This window comes from Ixodes scapularis, unplaced genomic scaffold (genome assembly GCF_016920785.2).
Source record: "Ixodes scapularis isolate PalLabHiFi unplaced genomic scaffold, ASM1692078v2 PGA_scaffold1__304_contigs__length_218370807, whole genome shotgun sequence".
Taxonomy (NCBI): Eukaryota; Metazoa; Arthropoda; class Arachnida; order Ixodida; family Ixodidae; genus Ixodes; species Ixodes scapularis.
The window spans coordinates 85055119-85076876 of NW_024609846.1; the positions used below are offsets into that span (position 1 = coordinate 85055119).

The 21758-nt window shown below is 44.2% G+C and overlaps 1 protein-coding gene across 2 annotated transcripts in view; it reads right to left on the reverse strand.

The window, feature by feature from the left end:
- Positions 1–21758, reverse strand: part of LOC8030172 (EEF1AKMT4-ECE2 readthrough transcript protein) — an 85488-nt gene that overhangs the window by 13363 nt on the left and 50367 nt on the right. For both annotated transcript variants that reach the window (XM_042290826.1, XM_042290825.1), the window contains exons 4-12: positions 15368–15445; positions 10870–10997; positions 9671–9774; positions 8792–8925; positions 7675–7767; positions 5992–6066; positions 5376–5488; positions 4316–4374; positions 3714–3765 (exon numbers count right to left, since the gene is read on the reverse strand). In XM_042290826.1, the coding sequence (XP_042146760.1) occupies positions 3714–3765; positions 4316–4374; positions 5376–5488; positions 5992–6066; positions 7675–7767; positions 8792–8925; positions 9671–9774; positions 10870–10997; positions 15368–15445 (836 nt within the window). The remainder of the gene's footprint in view (positions 1–3713; positions 3766–4315; positions 4375–5375; positions 5489–5991; positions 6067–7674; positions 7768–8791; positions 8926–9670; positions 9775–10869; positions 10998–15367; positions 15446–21758) is intronic.

Genomic DNA, 21758 nt, shown 5'->3' on the forward strand with positions numbered 1-21758 from the left:
TCACAGAGTTAAAAAAAAAAAAAAGTACAGGCAAGCGAATATTAAATTTTTTATTGCAAATTGAATATAAAAATATAAAAATAAAAATTTGACTGTGAAGCCAATTGGAATATTTTTTAATTCAAATATTTCACATTGATTGAGTATTGAGCACAAATATTTTTAAGAAATAACAGCTGGAAATATTTTTTTTTAGAAAGGATACCTATGAAAAAGAACAGTTTAATTACTTCAGAAACATTTCACATATACTAATATTCACTGAGAGAAAAAAAAAAAAATGCCTCGATAAGATGAGTTGAATAAAACATAAAAAATAAACAAAACGTGCCAAGCAAAGCAATGACTACCTTGTTTGCTTGAACATAGCTTGAAATTTACTTTTTGAGTGATCTTTAAAATCAAGGGTCAGACTAGGATTATAACCAAAAAAGGCTGAGAACAATTTTTAAGATTATCGAACCAACCGAGATGCTTCGACTCATCAGCCGTTTCTCCTTGCACGCCGGCATAAAGCAGTGAAGGTTGATCGGCACACACCAGTACCGACTCCAAAACCCTGGTGCAAAGCAGTGAAGCTTAAAGGCCCGACGTACACTTAGCGCTTTCCACTTTTGCCTGCCTCCTCCTTTCCCATATCCTCTCCATTTTTTAACTTGCCCCAACTTGGCTCCCTTCGCAGCTTAGGAAAGGGGAGCGCTAAAAGGATTCTCTTTCCTGCAGAAAACCGAGGTTGTACATCAGCCTTTAACGTGAAAACTTGGAAAATTCTGAAGACATTATTTATAAATTTTTAATATTTGAAAAATTGAAGATTTCAGAGAGGAAAAGTATGCTCCAAGTCAAACCAAATAGCAAACATTGTCCGCTAATTATTATAAGTTTAGAATATTTGCACACCTATACGAAAAACAGCAGGAAAAAATTGACAGTGATGTGATTGGCCTAAGCCATTTTGGAGCACCTTTTGGACCGGCCAAAACAGTGTTTTGGAGCAGCAAAAGTGGCCTTTGGAGCAGCCAGAAGTGTTTTGGAGCAGCAAAAGTGGCTTTTGGATTAGCCCAAACAGTGTTTCGGAGCAGCAAAAGTGGCTTTTGTAGCAGATATTCTCAGAAAAATAAAAATATTTGTTTTAATTGCTGGACAAACGAAGGAAACTTTGTGGTGAGTTGTGACAGAATTCGCTGTTTGTTTTTTACTGCTGAGACATCCCACAAGCGTACAGTGTTGCAGGCGTTGCCAAGCAATTCCGAAAAGAATGCTTGCCACCGTTTTACTAGTTCCCAATGTGCCAGATTTTCGTGAAAAGTAAGCAAACGCAAAACAATGAATTGCAAGCATCCCGGCTGGCACCTCTGTCATGCAGTCATGTTCACATGCACGTGAGGGCAACTTCAGCAGGCTTGCAGTGGTACGTGCTTCGTTGCACGAGCGGAGACAATGGCTGTTCAATCGAAACCGAAACAATGCCACTCCCCCTTGTTGCCAACTGGTTCCCAAAATAGTGTGCAAAATGTAACTGTCCAGCATACAAAAAAAAAAAAAAAAGCAGTCGAGTGGTCTGCGCTTGCCAGGCCGACAGGCGATGTACAAGCTAAACACACAGAAAAAAAGAACCTGAGCGCATTGATGCATGACATTGCGAGCCAGGGTCAGAAAGTTCTTGGAGCGCTTTGTGCAACGACCAAACTCGAGGCAACAAGCGCGCTGTGCGGGTTCAACGTGCAGACACTGCCTCCTTTGCTTTAGCTCACTTCTCTTCACAAACTTTCTTTCGCGGCAGATTTTTCACGTACCAAGCTCCTTCTCGAAAGGAAGTCCACTGAGAGAAACCTAGGTAGTCAATATTTCGACAAGCAGTCTTTGAGTTAGGTTTTTTTTTTTTGTAGTGGAGTATGATTTAAAGAAGGCCAGGAATGTCGATAAACACGTGTAGAAAGTGCCATATCTGCAGCGACGTGGGGACAGCAAAACCCGACGTCGCGCAACCACGGTGACTGGTTGCGTGGGCATTTCAGCTCACAAAGTAACTCTCACCGCCCAAAAACGTGGATTGGTTTAACAGCATGACGGCATGGCTGGCACCCGGCACCTTAGCGTCGGGGCGTCCGCAGACGCCCACGTCTATCATTGAAAAAATAAAAAAAAAAACAACGCGAGACAAGATTTTTGAGACGACGAGGGACGAGGGCACGAGCAACGTTGGGCATGAGGGCGCAAAATGCAAGACGGCGGCAAGGAGGTTAGGACGGCGGGAAAAAATATTCAAGACCGGATGGACGATTGATGCAGGGTACAGTGTCGGGTGGCCGCTTGTACCACCTAGGTGATGCATGCGCAATTACGGTTCTCAGTTTAGTTTCGGCCTTGAAAAGCGACCGAAACTGCTCCTTTGGCGCAGGCTTGGCGCAGGTTACCTCCATTTTGGCAAAATGTAGCAGGATGTAGCTGGGTCAGCCCCTTGGCGCAGTTTGGCGCAATTGGCGCAGGAATCACATCACTGAATTGAAAGATGCTTACAAATCTCTATAACACGAAATTAGAGCGCAGCTCTAGAGGTATTTTGATTTTGCGATATACCGTGCTAAAGAATTTTGAGGAAGAAATGTCTATATGTGCAAATATAGACCTCATACTTCTGCGTGCATGATATAAATTATACATATATAAATATAGATAACTTAGTTATTTATAACAATATTATTTATATGAGAAGGAGGAGAGGAGGGTACAAAGAAGGAGGAGGGGAGGGTACAAAGGACAATCCCCTCTTTCTCCTCCTCCTCCTCCTCCAACAGTTTCCTTGCTAAATTTAGCTGGAAAATTAACAGCATGTGACCTCAACACCAATTCAGTATCCCCGCTAAAATTTTTTGTGTCATGTGACCTATAAACAAATTCAGATTCTCCAATAGATTTAGCAGGAAATTTGACGCCAAGTGACCTCAACACCAATTCGGTTTCTTCGCTAAATTTAGTGTGGAAATATATTGGTGTATGGGTCAGTTATGCCTACAGAGATGGCGCCACCGCAAAACACGGGAACGAGCGCCTAAGAGCTGCGCTCTAAAAGAGCAGTAAGATAAGGAAAGCAATTAGTATAGTGTTTCTGTTCGCTAACATTTCCCTTGAGTCTTCGTAGACTACCTACATAATTTTATGCAGACCAAAACCTCTGCAAGCAAGACACCACCTTGCACAGTGGTTATTCAGTTTAGAGATTGCCGCTCAGTTTAGTGGAGTGGCTCATTGTATGCTCCCTTTTCGGGATTCCTGGGCCACAGTTCTGTAAGATATTTAATTGGGTCACGCTGTTGACCTTTGGCAATTTTTGAGGGAATAACATTGTGAAAGGTTTTCTAGAAATGACAGAAGGGTATGTACCTATAAAAGGAGATGGTTGACAAACAACATTTTTTAGCTGCGTTAGAGATGGCCAATGTGTGTTTATTTGTTTCGGTTCTCTCGTTTCAAGTTGAAACTATGAGTCATTGTCAAAGGGTCCACATCTTCGTGCAATAAATCTGATCTGATTTTCAAAATTAAAAGGTTATTCATGAAAGCTGAAAATAGTAAGTAATAATGGTAGACACTTTTCAGATCCCCTTCTTTTAGGAATGCGACACAAAAAGAGAATGTCCCCATTGTAGCAGCTTGACTTTAAATAGATCAGATGCCAAATAAATTGCTGGGAAAAGAACTGTGCAACATACTTGTGTTGGTCCAGTGAGAATATGGGCTTCTGCAATGCCGCCAGGGGTACCACTGGACAAATACACGGTAAAGAGAGCCAATAAGCAAGCAAATGCAAAAGAAGAATTCGGCAGACTCGAAATACACGGAAAGACACCACTGCTTGGCCTTAAAAATGCATGCAATTTGCGAAAAACCTGCCTAAGAAAGTTAATGGCAATGTACAAAGCTAAGAGGAACCATGGTGATACGGAAAATAAAATACGGAGTAGCTTTTGGGTTGTTGCTAGAAGATAACATGTATGTACGTTGTGAATGCTTGGGAAAGCTAATCTTAACGTGACAACAGTTTATATTAATGCGGGAACGACAAAATCTTAATACGGGAATGAGAATGACAGAACACATTTTGGCATACATTTATTGCACTCTTTTGCGAAATGTCAGTTATTAGATATACTTGTAAAACCGCACATCACGAAACTGCGTTGATGGTGAGCATGAAATTTAATATGGATCATTAGCACTTTGTATTTCAATTGTACTGTGAAAGGATGAGCGGCAAAAATTTTTGAACTGTTGCCACTTTTGGGGGGAAAAAATGTGGGTCTGGGAATCTCACCAACGGTGTTCTTCTCGTACTGATAGATGGCTTCGGTGTCTTGCGGCGAGATGGGCCACCTAGAGAGACAATCAGAGGCGACACTGAGATGCGGATGCACCCGTAAACAGATCACAGGTACAGGTACTAATAAAACTCGTAACTAGGAAACACCGTTTCTGCTTATAACGGACCACAGAATGCCACAGGGAGACAGCAATAACTAACGGCACCCAAAGAGAATGCCTGGCGTTCTACTCCGAATAGTTCCTGACCCAAACGATGAGTGACTGGTCCGCAAATCTGTAGGCCTTCACTAAGTAGTTTATGTCAATGTAAGATTGCCTGCAAATAAGAAGGACAACCGAATGAACCATTATATAGATAAGGTTATTTTCGTGGCATTAGGTATAAAACATAGGAATGCATTCTTTTCCACAAATGCAGGTTACTAACCTCAGGAGTCTCAGCAATGCAAGCAATTTGAGATTGAGGTTTGTAAAAAAATGGGGCTCCAGCGAGCTGAACAATTTGTTTAAGATAGAGGTAATTGTAATTCATTCATGGCATGCGTGGCCCTCTGGTAATGAGATGTAGAGGTGCGGTAAGAATAAGTTAAGAAAACGTCACCTAAAGATGATCCCAACTGGCTCATTCAAGATGCTACCTGCAGTTTCCATTAGTGCCCCTTTCTTAAGTCAAGCAAGTACAGTAGAACCCTCTTATAGCAACTCCTGCAATAGTAAAAGGAAGCGCCGGTCCCAAATAAATTTGTATTACCACTATGGCCTAAAATCCTGATAGAGTAAACTGCTGAAACTCAGGTTACTGGTTATAGTAATAATTGGCAATACAGGTGGAATATTAGTTTTTCAGTAGATTGCTCCGATACCTCCAATAACGATATCCGATAACAACAACACCGATATATTGGCAAAGTATCGGGTATCGTTATCGGAGTCATCAGAACACTTTACTATAACTCCCTATGATTTCTCCCCAAAAATACTTCTTCAGTGCAACAGATGTGCGGTTTGTGAACGGCCTATTCTAACGCAGTGAGACTACAAAGTAGACTAACATTTCATCTAGCTTGCTGTCTCTCCGGCCCCTCAGAAGCGCAGCCTGCTTCATCGTCAGGAACTTCTCCGCCTCAAACACGTTGTCCAGATGGGAACCCAGCTTCACAATCAGCTGCAGGACAAAATGCAACCATCGCAGTGAGAAGCACAAAAATGGTTTTTAGTTGCCTTCGGGCAGAGTAGTGCATCTCAGATATTATGCACCCTATCAATCATGTTGTTGCGACCTGGCAAACAAAAGTGCACAGAGCCTGATAGATGAGAATTCGCTGGTTGACTGCATGGCAAGGCCTCTGCCACATCCCCCCAAAATTTAACTTTTGTCTTCTTTGTGTAAAGTGCTAGAATGTGGAGACCACCACCCAATTAATGCCTCGCTAAAGAATCACTTATCTTCTGAGCAAAGACAAGGTCGATCCAGAAAACCGGCGCTAAGGAATGCGACATCAGTGACTCCAAAAGGGGTTGTTTCATGTCCCTGTGTCTATGCTTCAAAAGTTTCCCTGAATCAACATGTTTTCAGGGTTTTGGTGGTCGATCATTAGGTTCTTGTAGCTCACAACATGTGCCAAAAATCCAACTAGTGCAAAATGCTATCGAACACTGTTCACTCACATTGAGGTAGTAGTCGTCGAGCTTCTTGTCCGTGAGTTCTTTCGAGTATCCCAGCTGGAACTGGACGTCTTTGATCTGCGAGCACGAAACAAAAGGCCACTTGGTAATCAATGCAGTTTTGAGAGAGGGAGGGGGGGGAGGGTTGCGGCAGAATGATTGTACTTGAGCCATTGCACTTTGTTAATGGGGAGATTTGGCAGTTTTCCAAGCTACCTGAACTATCGATAATTTTGGAATATCCGTGCCTTACTCTTCCAGGCATAACATTAATTAACTCTAAATTCTGAGTACTGATTGAAAAGGCAGCAACTGAAGCCGATGCCAAAATCAATATTAAAATTTCCCCGTGCTTTTCAGAGGCATGACGTCAAATGTTGTAAAACTTTCAGGTCAAGCCGGCAGTCTAACAAACAAAGCATGTCCCACACTCTTTCTTAGTCTTGCTGGAATGAGCTTCCACAGCATTTTTCACATCACCAAATTCACTGCAACCCATTGGGAACAAGATGCACTGCCCAAATTACATCTACCGAGAAAAAAATTGCTTCAACCTATAATTTGCCAAAAATATAGGGCGAGCGCCCACTCAAAATTTAGAAATAATCGCGGAAAAATATGGGCTGGGCGCTTGTCCAGTCATCAATTTTACATATCAATGTACTGTGCATATTTCCTGAGATCTTACAAATTTGGGAATGGGCACTTAGTGTGGAATGGGCAGATGCACAGTATTCTACAGTGGGTTATTGCCGTAGTTCAGCTTCGTCTATTTATTGATGTGTGGAACCAATTTTCAGGCAAATCAGAGACCATCAAAAATTTACCAATTTTTCAACAAAATCAAGGCTTCAAAACACAAGAAAGGTTAGAAGACCAGAGATGATGCTTCTAGGGCAGTCCACCTTAGGGCAGAATCTCTGATAAAAGTATTTTCCCAAGTGTGAAAAAAAAGATTCCTTGAACAATATACATCGGCATTTGTGGCAATTACCCCCAGATACCGAGCATGTGCCCACACAGGCACGTAGCCAGGTTTTTGTTGGGGGGGGGGGGGCGCCCATGAAAAAATGCTGTATGAGGGGGAGGGGGGAGAGGAGGTCCCAGCAAAACGGACGATTTTGGGGGGGGGGGGGGGGGGGGGGAAGCCCTATGCCGCCCCCCCCCCCCGCTACGTGTCTGAGCCCACATCACAATAAGTGTACCCCACCACTTTTGAAACATTAGAAAAACAAGCAAAGGGCATATCAAGCACCCACCCTGATTTCTGAGCCCACATAGCTTACCGAGATGCACCTCTGCATTAATGCTTGTCCGAGCACACTGGTAGGAAGTGGAGGAGGCTCATGCGTGTGCACTGGTGCAAAGTGGTGAAGCTTGACGCGTGCATACCGGTGCAAAGCAGCGAAGCCCGCCAACCAAGTGCCCTTTCGCATTTTTCCTTTTAGAACGAACAAGTGCCTATCCCCCAGTTTTTCAAGATTAGCTTTAACTCATGGTATGCTGAAAAGTGTTGAATAAGTAAGCTTTAAAATATAAGGATTACCAAGGAAGCTCTAATATGTCAGCAAAATTAAACAGACTTTCGAACCTCCCCATGCAGCTGGAGGCTTCTAGCGGAACCATCCCAAGGTCTTACAGTCAGGTGTATATTGAACAACAAAGCAGTGCCTGCAAATGAGTCACCTTGTCCTTGAGTGGTTGCTTCATGCGGATCCACGCCACGGAGTTGATGCGTTCGCTGGCAGACTGCCGTACCTGCTCCGCAATCTCGCGAGCCTGCAACCAAGCAGTTGCCCGCACGTTCATTCTACAAGTGTACTCTCAGATTTCATCAAAGCAGTGCATCGACGTAACAGCTTCTAAACAGCGATAAAAATATTGTTGTGCACAAGAACTGAGAAGGTCTGCACACGAGGAAGAAATACTGCTCACTGCTGTTTGAAAATGAGCCCATTTTGGTTATAGCTTTCCACTCGGGAACCCAGTACACTAACTTCATGAAATTCTTTCTTTAACATTTTTAACAAACAGGGCAAAGCTCACAAACACAAAAGTCAAACCAACCGACAGAATTTTTGAGCTCTGATTGCCGGTAGAAAGAAAAGCGATTGTAAATCACGGGATTCCATTTTTAGCTTATTCATGTGATACTAGTAGCATGAGAGTATCATGACGGTAGCATGACCCTCCTTTTAAAGAATCAGGTTAATTTCTCTTTTTTTTTTTATTTATAAATATTGAAAACAATTTAAAATTTTTCGACCGCAAAGAATCTGAACTATACATAAGCTCTCTGGCAAAGAGTGTGTCAACTGCTTACAAAAATATGAGTGATGCTTGATTCCCACACCCACTGTTACTTTTGTATAATTCATAACAACAACGATTAATGAGAGCACAAAATGCCTAAATGATTGTTTCCAGTGAAGGCTGTTAAACAATCAGAACCAAAAAAAAAGTTACAGCAGAATTTTACGCTTGCTCGCACACATACCTAAAGGCACTCTTTTCAGCATTTGGAAGTGGCTTGTGTTCACTCGGTGAGGACATGAATGCCATCCGAGTGCTGACACAGCACTCACGCCTAATTCGTGCACTACGCTGGCTTCTGGTAGGCGATGAAGAAAATCCAGCACCACAGTGTCCAGGATGTGCCGTGCTGGCACACCCCAAAGACAAGAGAAAGAAGGCACCCTCTTGCCATCCCATTCTCTCCCACCCTTTAGCCACTCATCGCCGGAGCCCCACCCAATGCTGTGCGGGGAAGTCGACGTCATAAAGAAAGAGGGACGGAGCCCACCTGCTGCACAAGGAGTTCCTTCCCCTCCAGGGTGTCCGAGTACAGCTTGCCCACTGCGTGTCCCAGGTAGTGGCTCGTGTGCCTGGCACACTGCTCCCACCACTCCTCTTCGGGGACGTCCACGTCGGGGGCCCCTGCAGGGGACGCAACCATGTTTCGTTTTAGAACGCAGCTCTTAGGCGCCCCCTTCTGGGTTGAGCGGCATCGCCGTCAGCATAACTGCGCGCATTGCATTATGGGACGCCCCGTTAAATTTAGCGAAACAATTTCCCCCGCAAAATTTAGCGGGGAAATTTTCCTGCTAAATTTAACGGGGAAACTTAACCCGATAAATTTAGTGGGGAAATTTCCCCGCTAAATTTCGCAGGCAAATTTTCACTAAATTTCTCACTAAATTTAGCAGAAACATTTTCGCTAAATTTCCCACTAAATTTAGCAGGAAACTTTTTTCGCTAAATTTAGCAGAAAATTTAGTGAAAACTTCCCACTAAATGGCAGGCGAGGAGGAGAGGAGGATGGAAGGGTACGGAAAGGGAGGAGATGCATACCCTCCCCTCCTCCTTTTCAAGAGCTGCGCTCTAATTTCGCATTACACAGAATTGTAAACATCTTTCATTTTTCACCGCGTCTGCCCTCGAGGGAAACGTTGGACAGCTAAGCTCGGTGCATATGTCACGACAATTTGCAACACGCTGATTTTTCGTTGCAAGCCCAAATACTGGACGAGATTTTTGCGCTACAATTGACAGATATCCAAATTCTTGTTTGTTTTTTTTTCTTCTCGTTCGTGTTATCTATTTTGCCAAACGAGGCACGCTTCAACTTAAAAAAATGTGGCAGAGCAAGTGCCACCTAGCTGGCCGACGACAGGAAACATACCGTTGATGGTCTGCATGAACCTGTCGTAAAGGGACCGCACTTGCTTGTCTAGATGGGGAGCGTACTTCATCGCCATCCGCCACATGATGTAGTGGTTCAGGGTGCTGCACACGGGGCACCAGAAAACAAGCATTGCCATGCGCTCGTCCTTCCGAGGTTGGCACAAAAGTGGAAGCTTCTCCGAGATATGGGAGTCCTATCTCAGATGCACAAAAATAATTACTGGGATTAGCCTAGAGTGCACAAAAAAAACTTGATTCCTTTAAATCTGCATTACTTACATACACATGCAGTAGTAGTACCTCTGACTCAGCCACTTGGACATTACAGACAATTTTAGGAAACCACTTTACAAAAGCCTGCTCATGACTACTGCCATTGAGAGAGATTTGCTATGCACATGTGCCATTTTAAACAAGCCTTCTACAAACAGTACAAAAAAAAAGAAAAGGAGGATTTAGAGCAATTTGGGGAAATAAACTTACAGAGCTGTACACTCTAAACTAAAGTGTACCGTAAAATACCCCAAAAGCGCCCACTTTGTTTGAGCGCTTACTACTAACATTTCCCAAACTTGGGAATTCTGCGAATTCTACATTAACCGCCCGATTTGACCGGACAAGCACCCATGTCTGGATTAACCCAGTCTTCAGTGAGAATTGAGTGGGTGCACGTGCTACCCCGGTATTTTACAGTATATATATATATATATATATATACCTATATTTTTGTTTTGCAACCATTTGAGGAAAGCCATAGCTTTGATTGCAAAACAAAAGTAGTTGAAAACTAACACAAAAGTAGAGCAGAAAAGTGGCCCTTTCCAGACAAAAGGTCCACTCTTCTTGTGCTAAACTAGTTTGGCTTACTCAGTGTCATAGCTTGCACATGTGTTGGAGTGATTTGCGGCATTTCCATGAGAAAAGCAACATTTTAACACAGTTTGTCAGCAAGCAAACTACAATTCGATTAGCGGCATTCTGGATGCCAATAATCTCATGTTTGGACTGCGTTTAGTTGGCGTTAAACCACAAGAGAAATATACGGCTCCGGTGGTGGCACCGCCGCTGCCCTGGCAACGTCTTTGCCCCTTTCAGTCATTGAACTCTCCGTCCGTGTACTGCCACTACTGCACCGCACCCTCGTGCTTCGCAGGTGGGGCCTATTTAGTCTGTCTGGTTGGTGTGAAGGGAACGCACGTGGTGTCGGTGGTGGAGATGATCTGGCTGAGGCCCTGGAAGTAGTGGGGCTGCGAGAGGAACACGGGCGTCTCATTGGTGATGGATTGGCCCTGGAAGAAGGCCGTCAGCAGCTGGTCCCACTTTACCTGGAAACGCACGGGGTCTTTGAGCATCTCAATGCCATTAACCGCTTCTGTGAACGAATGAAGAAGAACACTCTTGGCACGACCAACTTCCAATGACGAAAAACAGCAATCCCCACGCTGGTGAGCGACCGGGCAGATGACAGTTTTGGACAGCGGGCTACTGGTCTGGTGATTGTACACGTGCGAAAAAAATGTTTTTTTTTGCTCAGGGAACAATTTTATTTCGGGGCAGCAGAATCCATCAATACTTAGAGTAGATAGGGCATCCTTGTTTACAACATACCTTTCAAGGTTCTCCAACAATGTGCTGCATGCAAAATAAATAAAAAACATGATGTAAGATTTTTTTTTTCAAGCCAATTATTAGTTTGACATTTGAGTTGCAATGGCACTGTGGTTCACTTTTCGTAACTTTGACAAGCTGATAATTATCTCAGACTTTCATTTCAAAAGTTCACCCTTATATACATTCTAAAGAGAATAAATAATCAAATTTCTATAGCCTCACCCCCCCGATAAACTACAGTATCATGTTTTGCAAAAGCAATGTCCAAAAGCATGCTTAAAATGTGCATTCAATCCAGAGAGTAGAGCCAAGTATTATATGCCTACCAATCTCCTTAGCATAAATCTGGTGTAGGCAGTGGAAGCATATTATTTCCACATTATTCCAAGCTCAAATCATCGATCAAACTCATGTGTATCAGTGGCGTAGCCAGGGAGGGAGCTTATGGGGCTTAAGCCTACCCCCCGAAATCCAGCCGACCCTATAATATAAACATGCATGTCGACACCCTTTCCCTTCTTCGTACCCCAAGTCATGGACATCCCAACAACCTCAACCCCCCCTCCCTCCCCCCTCCCCGAAAAAAATTTCTGGCTGCACCACTGGTGTGCATGATTGGTAACCTAACTCATATGCTTGGTTACTTTCCACGAATGACTAACCATATCTTCTAGACACATTTGTAAAAATGCAATTAAATCTAGCAGAAAAATTTCCCCGCTAAATCTAGCGGAAAAATTTCCCCGCTAAATCTAGCAGAAAAATTTCCCCGTTAAACCTAGAGGAAAAATTTCCTCGCTAAATCTAGTGGAAAAATTTCCCCATTAAATCTAGCAGAAAAATTTCCCCGCAAAATCTAGCGGAAAAATTTCCCCGCTAAATCTAGCGGAAAAATTTTCCCGCTAAGTCTAGCGGAAAAATTTCCCCGCTAAATCTAGCAGAAAAATTTCCCCGTTATACCTAGAGGAAAAATCTCCCTGCTAAATCTAGCGGAGAAATTTCCTCGCTAAATTTAGCGGAAAAATTTCCCCGCTAAATCTAGTGGAAAAATTTCCCCATTAAATGTAGCAGAAAAATTTCCCCGCTAAATCTAGCGGAAAAATTTCCCCGCTAAATCTAGCGGAAAGATTTTCCCGCTAAATCTAGCGGAAAGATTTCTCCGCTAACTCTAGCGGGAAAATTTCCCCTTTAAATCTAGCGGAAAAATTTCCCCACTAAATCTAGCAGAAAGATTTCCCCGCTAAATCTAGCGGAAAGATTTTTCTGCTAAATCTAGCGGAAAGTTTCCTCACTAAATCTAGCGGAAAAATTTCCCCGCTAAACCTAGCGGAAAAGTTTCCCCGCTAAACCTAGCGGAAAAATTTCCCCGCTAAATCTAGCGGAAAACTTTTCCCGCTAAATCTAGAGGAAAGATTTCCCCGTTAAATCTAGCGGAAAAATTTCCCCGCTAAATCGAGCGGAAGAATTTCCCTGTTAGATCTATGGCGAAAAAATTTCCCCGCTAAATCTGGCAAAAAAATTTCCCCACTAAATCTAGCGGGAAAACTTCCCCGCTAAATCTAGCGGAAAGATTTCCCGGCTAAATCTAGCGAAAAAATTTCCCCTTTAAATCATGCGGAAAATTTTCCCCGTTAAATCTAGCGGAAAAATTTTGCCGCTAAATCTAGCAGAAAAATTTCCCCGCTAAATCTAGTGGAAAAATTTTCTCGCTAAGTCTAGTGGAAAAATTTCCTCGCTAAATCTAGCGGAAAAATTTCCCTTTTAAATCTAGCGAAAAAATTTCCCCGCTAAATCTAGCGGAAAAATTTCCCCGCTAAATCTAGCGGAAAGATTTCCCTGCTAAATCTAGCGGGAAACGTTTCCCCACTAAATCTAGCGGAAAAATTTCCCCGCTAGTTCTACCGGAAAAATTTCCCCGCTAAACCTAGCAGAAAAGTTTCCCCGCTAAACCTAGCGGGGTAGCGGAAAAATTTCGCCGCTAAATCTAGTGAAAAAAAAATGAAAGCCGTTTACAACTCCCTGTAACGCCGAATTAGAGCGCAGCTCTTGAGGAGGAGGAGGGAAGGGTACTGGGGGGTGGGTCAAGTGACCTCGGGGGGGCGGGGGGGTCACGTGACCTTGGGGGTCACGTGACCTTGTGGGTCACGTGACCTTGTGGGAGTCACGTGACCTTGGGGCGTCACGTGACGTCGGGGGGTGACGTGACCTGGGGCCACGTGACGATACCGATGACGTCATCAGTAGCGTCACTGATGACGCCATCAGTGATGATGATGACGATGCGGATGCCGGTGACGTCATCAGTGACGTCACTAATGACGTCATCAGTGATGATGACGATGACGATGCGGATGCCGGTGACGTCATCAGTGACGTCACTGACGACGTCATCAGTGCCTATGACGTCAACGGGGGGTCACGTGACCTGGGGGGTATCCCCAGGTCACGTGACCCCAGGGGGGGTCACGACCTGGGTAACCATCGTGACCCTCGTGAGGGTAACCCTAGTAACCCTTGTGAGGGCAACTCTCGTGACCCTCGTGAGGGTAACTCTCATAACCCTTGTGACCCTCGTGAGGGTTACTCACCCTCGTAACCCTCACGAGGGTTACGAGGGTTAGTTACCCTCACGAGGGTCACGAGGGTTATGAGAGTTACCCTTACGAGGGTTATGAGAGTTACCCTCACGAGGGTTACTCACCCTCGTTACCCTCACGAGGGTTACTAACCCTCGTAACCCTCGTGAGGGTTACAAGGGTAAGTAACCCTCGTGAGGGTAACCCTCGTGAAGGTAACCCTTTTGAGGGTAACTAGCCCTCGTAACCCTCGTGAGGGTTACGAGGGTAAGTAACCCTCGTGGCCCTCGTGATCCTCGTGAGGGTAACCCTCATGAGATTAACCCTCGTAACCCTCACGAGGGTTACGAGGGTTACTAACCCTCGTAACCCTCGTGAGGGTTACAAGAGTAAGTAACCCTCGTGAGGGTAACCCTCGTGAAGGTAACCCTTTTGAGGGTAACTAACCCTCGTAACCCTCGTGAGGGTTACGAGGGTAAGTAACCCTCGTGGCCCTCGTGATCCTCGTGAGGGTAACCCTCATGAGATTAACCCTCGTAACCCTCGTAACCCTCACGAGGGTTACGAGGGTTGCGGTTACGCCGACGCCGACGGCGACGGCGACGGCGACGGCGACGCCGACGGCGACGCCGCTCAAGCCGGGAACGGGCCCCTAAGAGCTGCGCTCTAAAATGTCCCCTCTAAATCTAGAGGAAAAATTTCCCCGCCAAATCTAGCAGAAAAATTTCCCCGCTAAATCGAGCGGAAAAATTTCCCCGTTAAGTCTACCGAAAAAATTTCCCCGCTAAATCTAGCAAAAAAATTTCCCTGCTAAATCTAGCGGGAAAATTTCCCCGCTAAACCAAATCTCCCCGCTAAATCTAGCGGAAAGATTTCCCCGCTAAATCTAGCGAAAAACTTTTCCCGCTAAATCTAGCGGAAAAATTTCTGAGCTCAATCTAGCAGAAAAGTTTCCCCGCTAAATCTAGTGAAAAATTTCCCCGCTAGATTTAGGGGAAAAATTTCCCAGCTAAATCTAGTGGAAAAATTTCCCCGCAAGTCTAGCGAAAAAATTTCTCTGGGGGTCACGTGACCTGGGGGGGTCACGTGACGCCCCCAGGCCACGTGGCCCCCCGAGGTCACGCGACGCCCCCCCCAGGTCATGTGACTCATGTGACACTCCCCCAGGTCAAGTGACCTCCCCCCCCCCCCCCCCGAGGTCACGTGAACCCCCGCCCCCAGAACTCGTGACCCCTTCCCTCCTCCTCGATCGTCAAGAGCTGCGCTCTAATTCAACGGTACGCTGAGTTGTAAACGGCTTTCATGTTTAAGAGTAACATTTACAGCTTTTTCTGCTGCACATCTCACGTACAGATCCTTACCTACAGCATAAACCAGTGTTGCCATACATGGGCACACCAACCTTACACTATCTAAGCATTCACAATTCGCTTTTGCTCTTTGATCCTTATAAAAGGAAATGCTGGGACTGGGCCACACCTACAGTTAAAACCGGGGGTCATACTTACGATGGGCACAAGTCCCTTGAGCCCTGCCACATTGGTTTTCCTGTAGGGCTCCGTCAGGTTGCCCAGCGGTCGCAGCCTCTGCAAGGGGACAGGGAGATGTGGGTCAAAGCCTGTCCACAGAAAGGCTTTCGGTGGCTGCCCTTTAAAATGTTTGTGCGTCTGATATTTGTTTCCCCCTATTGCCAAAGTGGTGAGCAATGCCGCTAGGCCAGCTATTGTCGAATACTGGTCTGTCACTTTATGTAAACAAATGGTATAAAAACGAGCTTGGAGTCGCCAAACAGCATACGCATCTGCACGGGTGTCAGCCTGAATGCGCAGTATGGATCCTCTTGACACAAGGCTGCAAGTGCTCATAAGCATATCAGTATGAATCCACATTAAAGCTAAGTACGCCAAGGAAGCAAACCAATGTGTTTGAATTTGACAAGAAGGCAAGGTTCAAACAGTTCCACAATGATTTATGGGCAGCCAGTCTTATAATTCTTCATTGGAAAATTATGTCGGCAGTCAGAATGAATTTAGCTCTAAAAGTAAAAGAAAAAAAAACGTGGATCTTACGGTGAAACAAAAACGAATAGTTTTATTAAAGATGCTTTTTTTTCGGTGCAAAGTGAGCTTGCAGGTACAATCATGAACAGGAGCAATATATAATTGTCCGTTTTAATTTAGCATTTCGGGTCAAATGCAGTGAATTTTCTTTTATAATTTTTAGTGATATGCGCACAGCGATGGGACTGCCCCGAGTTGTTTTGCAGCACTTTTTGGAGCAGCCAAAAGTAAATTATGGAGCAGCAAAAAGCACTTCTGGAGCACAAGCACACACTTCATTTTTATTCGTACCACTGTGAATATTATTTGTTAAGATATGTGTGTGTTGGACTATCCAACTAAAACACGTGCATGATTCACACTTCTGTGCAACGGCAGGTTTGATTTCCTTAAACACAGAACTGGCTGTTTAGTTGCACATAGAACCACTAGGCATCGCAACAAGATGCTGATCGATGAAGGAATAAAATGTAAACCGAACTATATATTCTACTAAAATCAGCTACAATAATTTTGAGCACATAAACTAAAGTTTCATTCAAGTTCTAAAGGTTGTAATAAAACGAAAATTCTTAATTCAATTTTTAAAAGAAATTATTTTGCCATTAAGTTGTGAGAATGAATGACATTTTGTATGTAGAACCTCATAATAACCGTGATCGGAATGTGAACGGTAAGTATGCCTTCTTAAAACAATCCAGCCAAAGTAGTTCAGGTTATTCCCAAGCTTCATTATACTTGTTCACCTTATTTAGTCTTAGTTTATTCTAGTGACTCTACCTCGAACGTATAAAACATGTTTCATGAAAGGTGGACAAATTCAATATTGTGAAAATTATGCATCGCACCAAAAAAAGGCTTGTGTCCTTTTCGTTCTAGGCCAGGGGCCTATTTAGGAAAATTAATAAAGTTGGGGATAATTAAATTGTTAATTATTTTCGCGCAATTAATTTTTTAAATATTGAACTTAAGGGCATTGTTTTATTTGGAAACTTGCTGAGCATCATCGAAAAACACAAAATAAAAATATTAGAGTGCGATAAAAGGCACGCGTGCCATTTTACGCCTTTCTAAAAACCTGCACGACTAGTACGGGTTTTTAAGTTTCGGTTTGCAATTGTAGCGCTTCTCGGCACCGACGGCGCCGGACCCCGTGAAGAAATAGTGCAACCTTCCTCGGCTGCGTTGCGCGAGGCCTGTGAAGCGGATGTTGGTTACACTATCTCTCCCCGGGGCGCAGTACCGTCGGTGCCGAGAAGTGCTCCGATTGCAAACCGAAACTTAAAAACCCGTACAAGTTGTGCTGTTTTTAACAAAGCTGTAAAATGCACGCGTGCCTTCTATCGCACTCCAATTTTTTATTTCGTGTTTTTTTATGATGACCAGCAAGTTTCCATTGAAACCATGCCCTTAAGCTCAATATTAAAAAACATAATTATGCGAAAATATTTAACAATTTAATTATCCCAAACTTCAATTATTTTCTAAATAGGCCCCTGGCCTAAGACCAAAACGAGACAAGCCTTTTTTCTGGTGCGATGCGTAGTTTTCGCAATATCGAATTTGCCAACTTTTTTCGAAACACCCTGTATAAAGGTGACAACCGAACAATGGATTTAAATTACAAATTTCGTTGCGAGTACTTTGCTAAATCACGAATTTGAAAAAGATATCGCTAGAATACCGCAGTCTATCATAAATAATAGCCACACTATAATTCATAAATATTTCCTACAACTAAGAGGTGTTACATTAATACTCATGAAGTTCCTTTATATATCAGGGGTGGAAGCAAGCTTCAGCCTTTTGGAGCAGGTCTGGGAGCAGCAAAGATGCCCCTTTGGAGCAGCTTTGGAGCATTAAAAGTTCAGCTTTGGAGCAGCTAAGGAGCAACAAAAATCGAGTTTCGTAGCGTATAAGCAAACCATGGAGCTGCTTGGTGCTATAAGCACAAATATGTTTTCCGAAATACAAAAAGAAATATAAATAAAAAGAATCTCCATGTGACGTTCCAGAACCATTTCCAAACATGACCTTTACTTAAATATATTCCAGCCCATAGCGAAAAAAAAAATATTTTAATGGCTGCCATTGAGAACTGTCCTGGTGCAAGCAAAAAGCGCCGAAAAAATACAGGGACACAGACGAAGGGAAACAGGACAAGGCGCGGTTGGTAGCGGGTTGGTTCCTCTCATGGATTTACAATAATAGGCATAGGCAGCTGAAGAAAAACAACTAAGCATCATGAAAACAAGACATTTTCACTGTTTAACAACCTAAATCGCATGTTCCATAAGTTAAAAACGAAATCATATCAAGCTGCAATAGTACGGTATGAAATCAAGTCCAATACTGACTACAGTTCATCATTAGGAAATACAAATGTTTCTCAAGTCCTTGTTTAGCAAACAAAAGTATTCCAATACTCTGAACAGAGTACAAATCAAAAGTATTCCAATACTCAACAGAGTACAAATCTACTCTATCTGATAAAAGTACAAATGCAAAATATTGAAAACTTCATGATACCAGCTATACCATTCCTGCTCATGCATACGCACTTAATTAACCCTTACTAAAAGAAGCATCACTGACTAAATAGAAACAAGAAATCTTGATTAAGAGTTTAATAAAACAAGATTGACTGACAAAACTAGCAGGTAAGACCATAAAACGGAAGGTTTTCCTTAAAGGCCGACGACCAGATCTGAGATTCTGCAAGGCAGAAGATCTCCCTCGCCATGGGGGAGGAGGAAACAGGCAACAGTGGACAGGGTAGAGGGTGGTAAGGAGGAAGAGGGGCGAAAAGTGGAAAGTGCGACCTGGTAGTCGGTCTTTAAGTCAATGAGGAGCGCAAGGTTGTCCGCTTCTTGCACAGGGGTAGCGTGACGTCAAAACGCCGAGCTCTTATTGGCTGATAAAAAAAAAATAGTGGGTATATCTCAAGGCACCTAGCATTGAGGTCTACCCACTATCATTTCAATCAAAACCAATCGGAGCTCGCCGTCGATCTGAAGTCACCGCATCTCCTGTGCAAGAAGCAGACGACTTGCTCTCCGCATTGCTTGAATGCGTTCTAGCGCAACGGTTTAGGATTTGCTTCGCTCAGCAGGACATTCCCACTGTTCTCCTCGTCCTCCCGCCGGCTTGCTGTCTGGGTGCCAGCAGGTGTATTCGCCACATACGTCATTTACAAGAAACTCTACAGATGGCTGAGGCAACCAATTATCGCTTTTATATGTTACTCAGTATAGTGTTGACGATTGGGCTAGTTGGTCATTCATATTAGCGGAAAACAAACAGCGCAAGGACAAGGACAGAGTAGAAGGCGGTAGACACACACAGCGCTGACTTACAACTGAGCTTTATTGGCACTGACAACCTGTATAAATACACAATTTGCCCTGCCCAAAAGCCAAGAAAAGAAACACAAGAGGAGGACTACACGTGTTCCTAGAGTCATCTGCAGGCGCCGTTGCTCTCCGATCTCAGTAGAAAAATACACTCCTTTTCCGTCAAGGCAAGTGACGGGGCACTAACACACTCAGAGCCCGATTGTCCAATGGCGCGGGCTTCTATAATCTCAATGATTATGGACAATCGGGCTCTGAGTGTGTTAGTGCCCCGTCACTTGCCTTGACGGAAAAGGAGTGTATTTTTCTACTGAGATCGGAGAGCAACGGCGCCTGCAGATGACTCTAGGAACACGTGTAGTCCTCCTCTTGTGTTTCTTTTCTTGGCTTTTGGGCCGGGCAAATTGTGTATTTATACAGGTTGTCAGTGCCAATAAAGCTCAGTTGTAAGTCAGCGCTGTGTGTGTCTACCGCCTTCTACTCTGTCCTTGTCCTTGCGCTGTTTGTTTTCCGCTTATATGTTACGTTTACGACACGAATGAGGAACGCGGAAGCAGTCTGAGCAAAAGCACCCCAAACATGCAAAAATAAATATATATTACGCTAAATGTTTATTTTTATAGAGTATTTTTTGTTTTCTCCAGAAATTAGATGATAGGTGAACAAATGCCAGCAAGCTCTTATGTACTTACATAGCTGGCTCTATTTTTCTACAATCTGACCTTAATCGTATATCACTGTGGTGTGACCAGTGGCTAATGGAACTTAACACTAACAAATGCAAATCGATTAGAGTGTCACGTGCTCAATCGGTGTGTCATTACTTATCATCTAAACAGTAATCCCCTCGCTTCAGGGTCTGTTTACAAATATCTTGGTGTTCATATAACTTGCACCCTTTCTTGAAAGAATCATACTGAATACGTAATTAACAGTGCTAACCCTATGTTAGGATACTTAAAAAGAATTTTTTTCCTCGCTCCGTCTACATTAAAACTAACCATGTACAAAACCCTAATCCGTCCAAAATTGGAATATGCTGCTGCTGTGTGGGACCCCGCTTACTCTTTACTAATTGCTCACATTGAATCCATTCAAAACCGCTCAGCTTGTTTGATATTGACAAACTATAGGTCTGCCGCTACTAACTCACCGCCGAAAAATCTCTCGTTTGTGTCTTTTTCATAAAATATTTCATCAAAATGTTACCCTTCGTCATAAACTAATTACTCCACCATTCTACATATCTGCTCGCATTGATCATAGCCATAAGGTTGGTATTCCAAATTTTAAAACTTCATTATTTCAATCTTCCCGCCTCGATTGTTAACATCACTGATATTGTTATGTTTAAAAATGCAATTACTAATATGTGCACTTTATAGTTAATATTTTACAGCCCTCTCCCCTCTTCAATGTACTTACCTTGAGGGTATTTGAAATAAATAAATAAATAAAAATACATTTATACACCATAAGGTCCTGAAAGAATCCCATCCAAAATGAAAAGGTAAAGTGTGTGTGCGTGTGCGTGTGCGTGTGCGTGCGCGTGCGTGCGTGCGTGCGTGCGTGCGTGCGTGCGTGCGTGCGTGCGTGCGTGCGTGCGTGCGTGCGTGCGTGCGTGCGTGCGTGCGTGCGTGCGTGCGTGCGTGCGTGCGTGCGTGCGTGCGTGCGTGCGTGCGTGCGTGCGTGCGTGCGTGCGTGCGTGCGTGCGTGCGTGCGTGCGTGCGTGCGTGCGTGCGTGCGTGCGTGCGTGCGTGCGTGCGTGCGTGCGTGCGTGCGTGCGTGCGTGCGTGCGTGCGTGCGTGCGTGCGTGCGTGCGTGCGTGCGTGCGTGCGTGCGTGCGTGCGTGCGTGCGTGCGTGCGTGCGTGCGTGCGTGCGTGCGTGCGTGCGTGCGTGTCCGGGGGGGGGGGGGGCACTACAAGCTACATGAAACGAAAACTCTTCAACTTCCAAGTTTCTTAACTTTTCCCTCACCACGGTCTCGGGTTTCGAACATCATGATTAACTATCACCAGCTCGCCTGCGCACTCACTGTCTTTTCGTTACTGATACATATCGCAGACACGGCGAACTCGTGTGTGCAATAAGTGTGTGGAAATTCGCAATGAACTCCCCTGTCCCGGGTACGGCAGCAGAACGCGGACGCAAGAACCCGGCACCCTCAAACTCGGGTGTCACGGGACCGATATCGCGCGCAAAAAATCACAGACAAAAAAAAAAAAAAAAAAATGCGCGAACGAATTCGGAATTTGCATGTCATGGGAAGGGATACCCCGCATAGTACGAATGCTGCAGATTCGCGTGTCACGGTGCGATAAGCACGAGGGAACCCGCGGCGAGCACGCTTGTCGCGTACCGATACCGCAAATCACGCAATAAATAAAAATTAAAAAAAAAACAAAAAAAAGAAAAAACGGGATGTGCGATTTTTGGGGGGCGGGCGTTTGTACGAGACTTTACGGCGATTTATTGCCGCGCATGT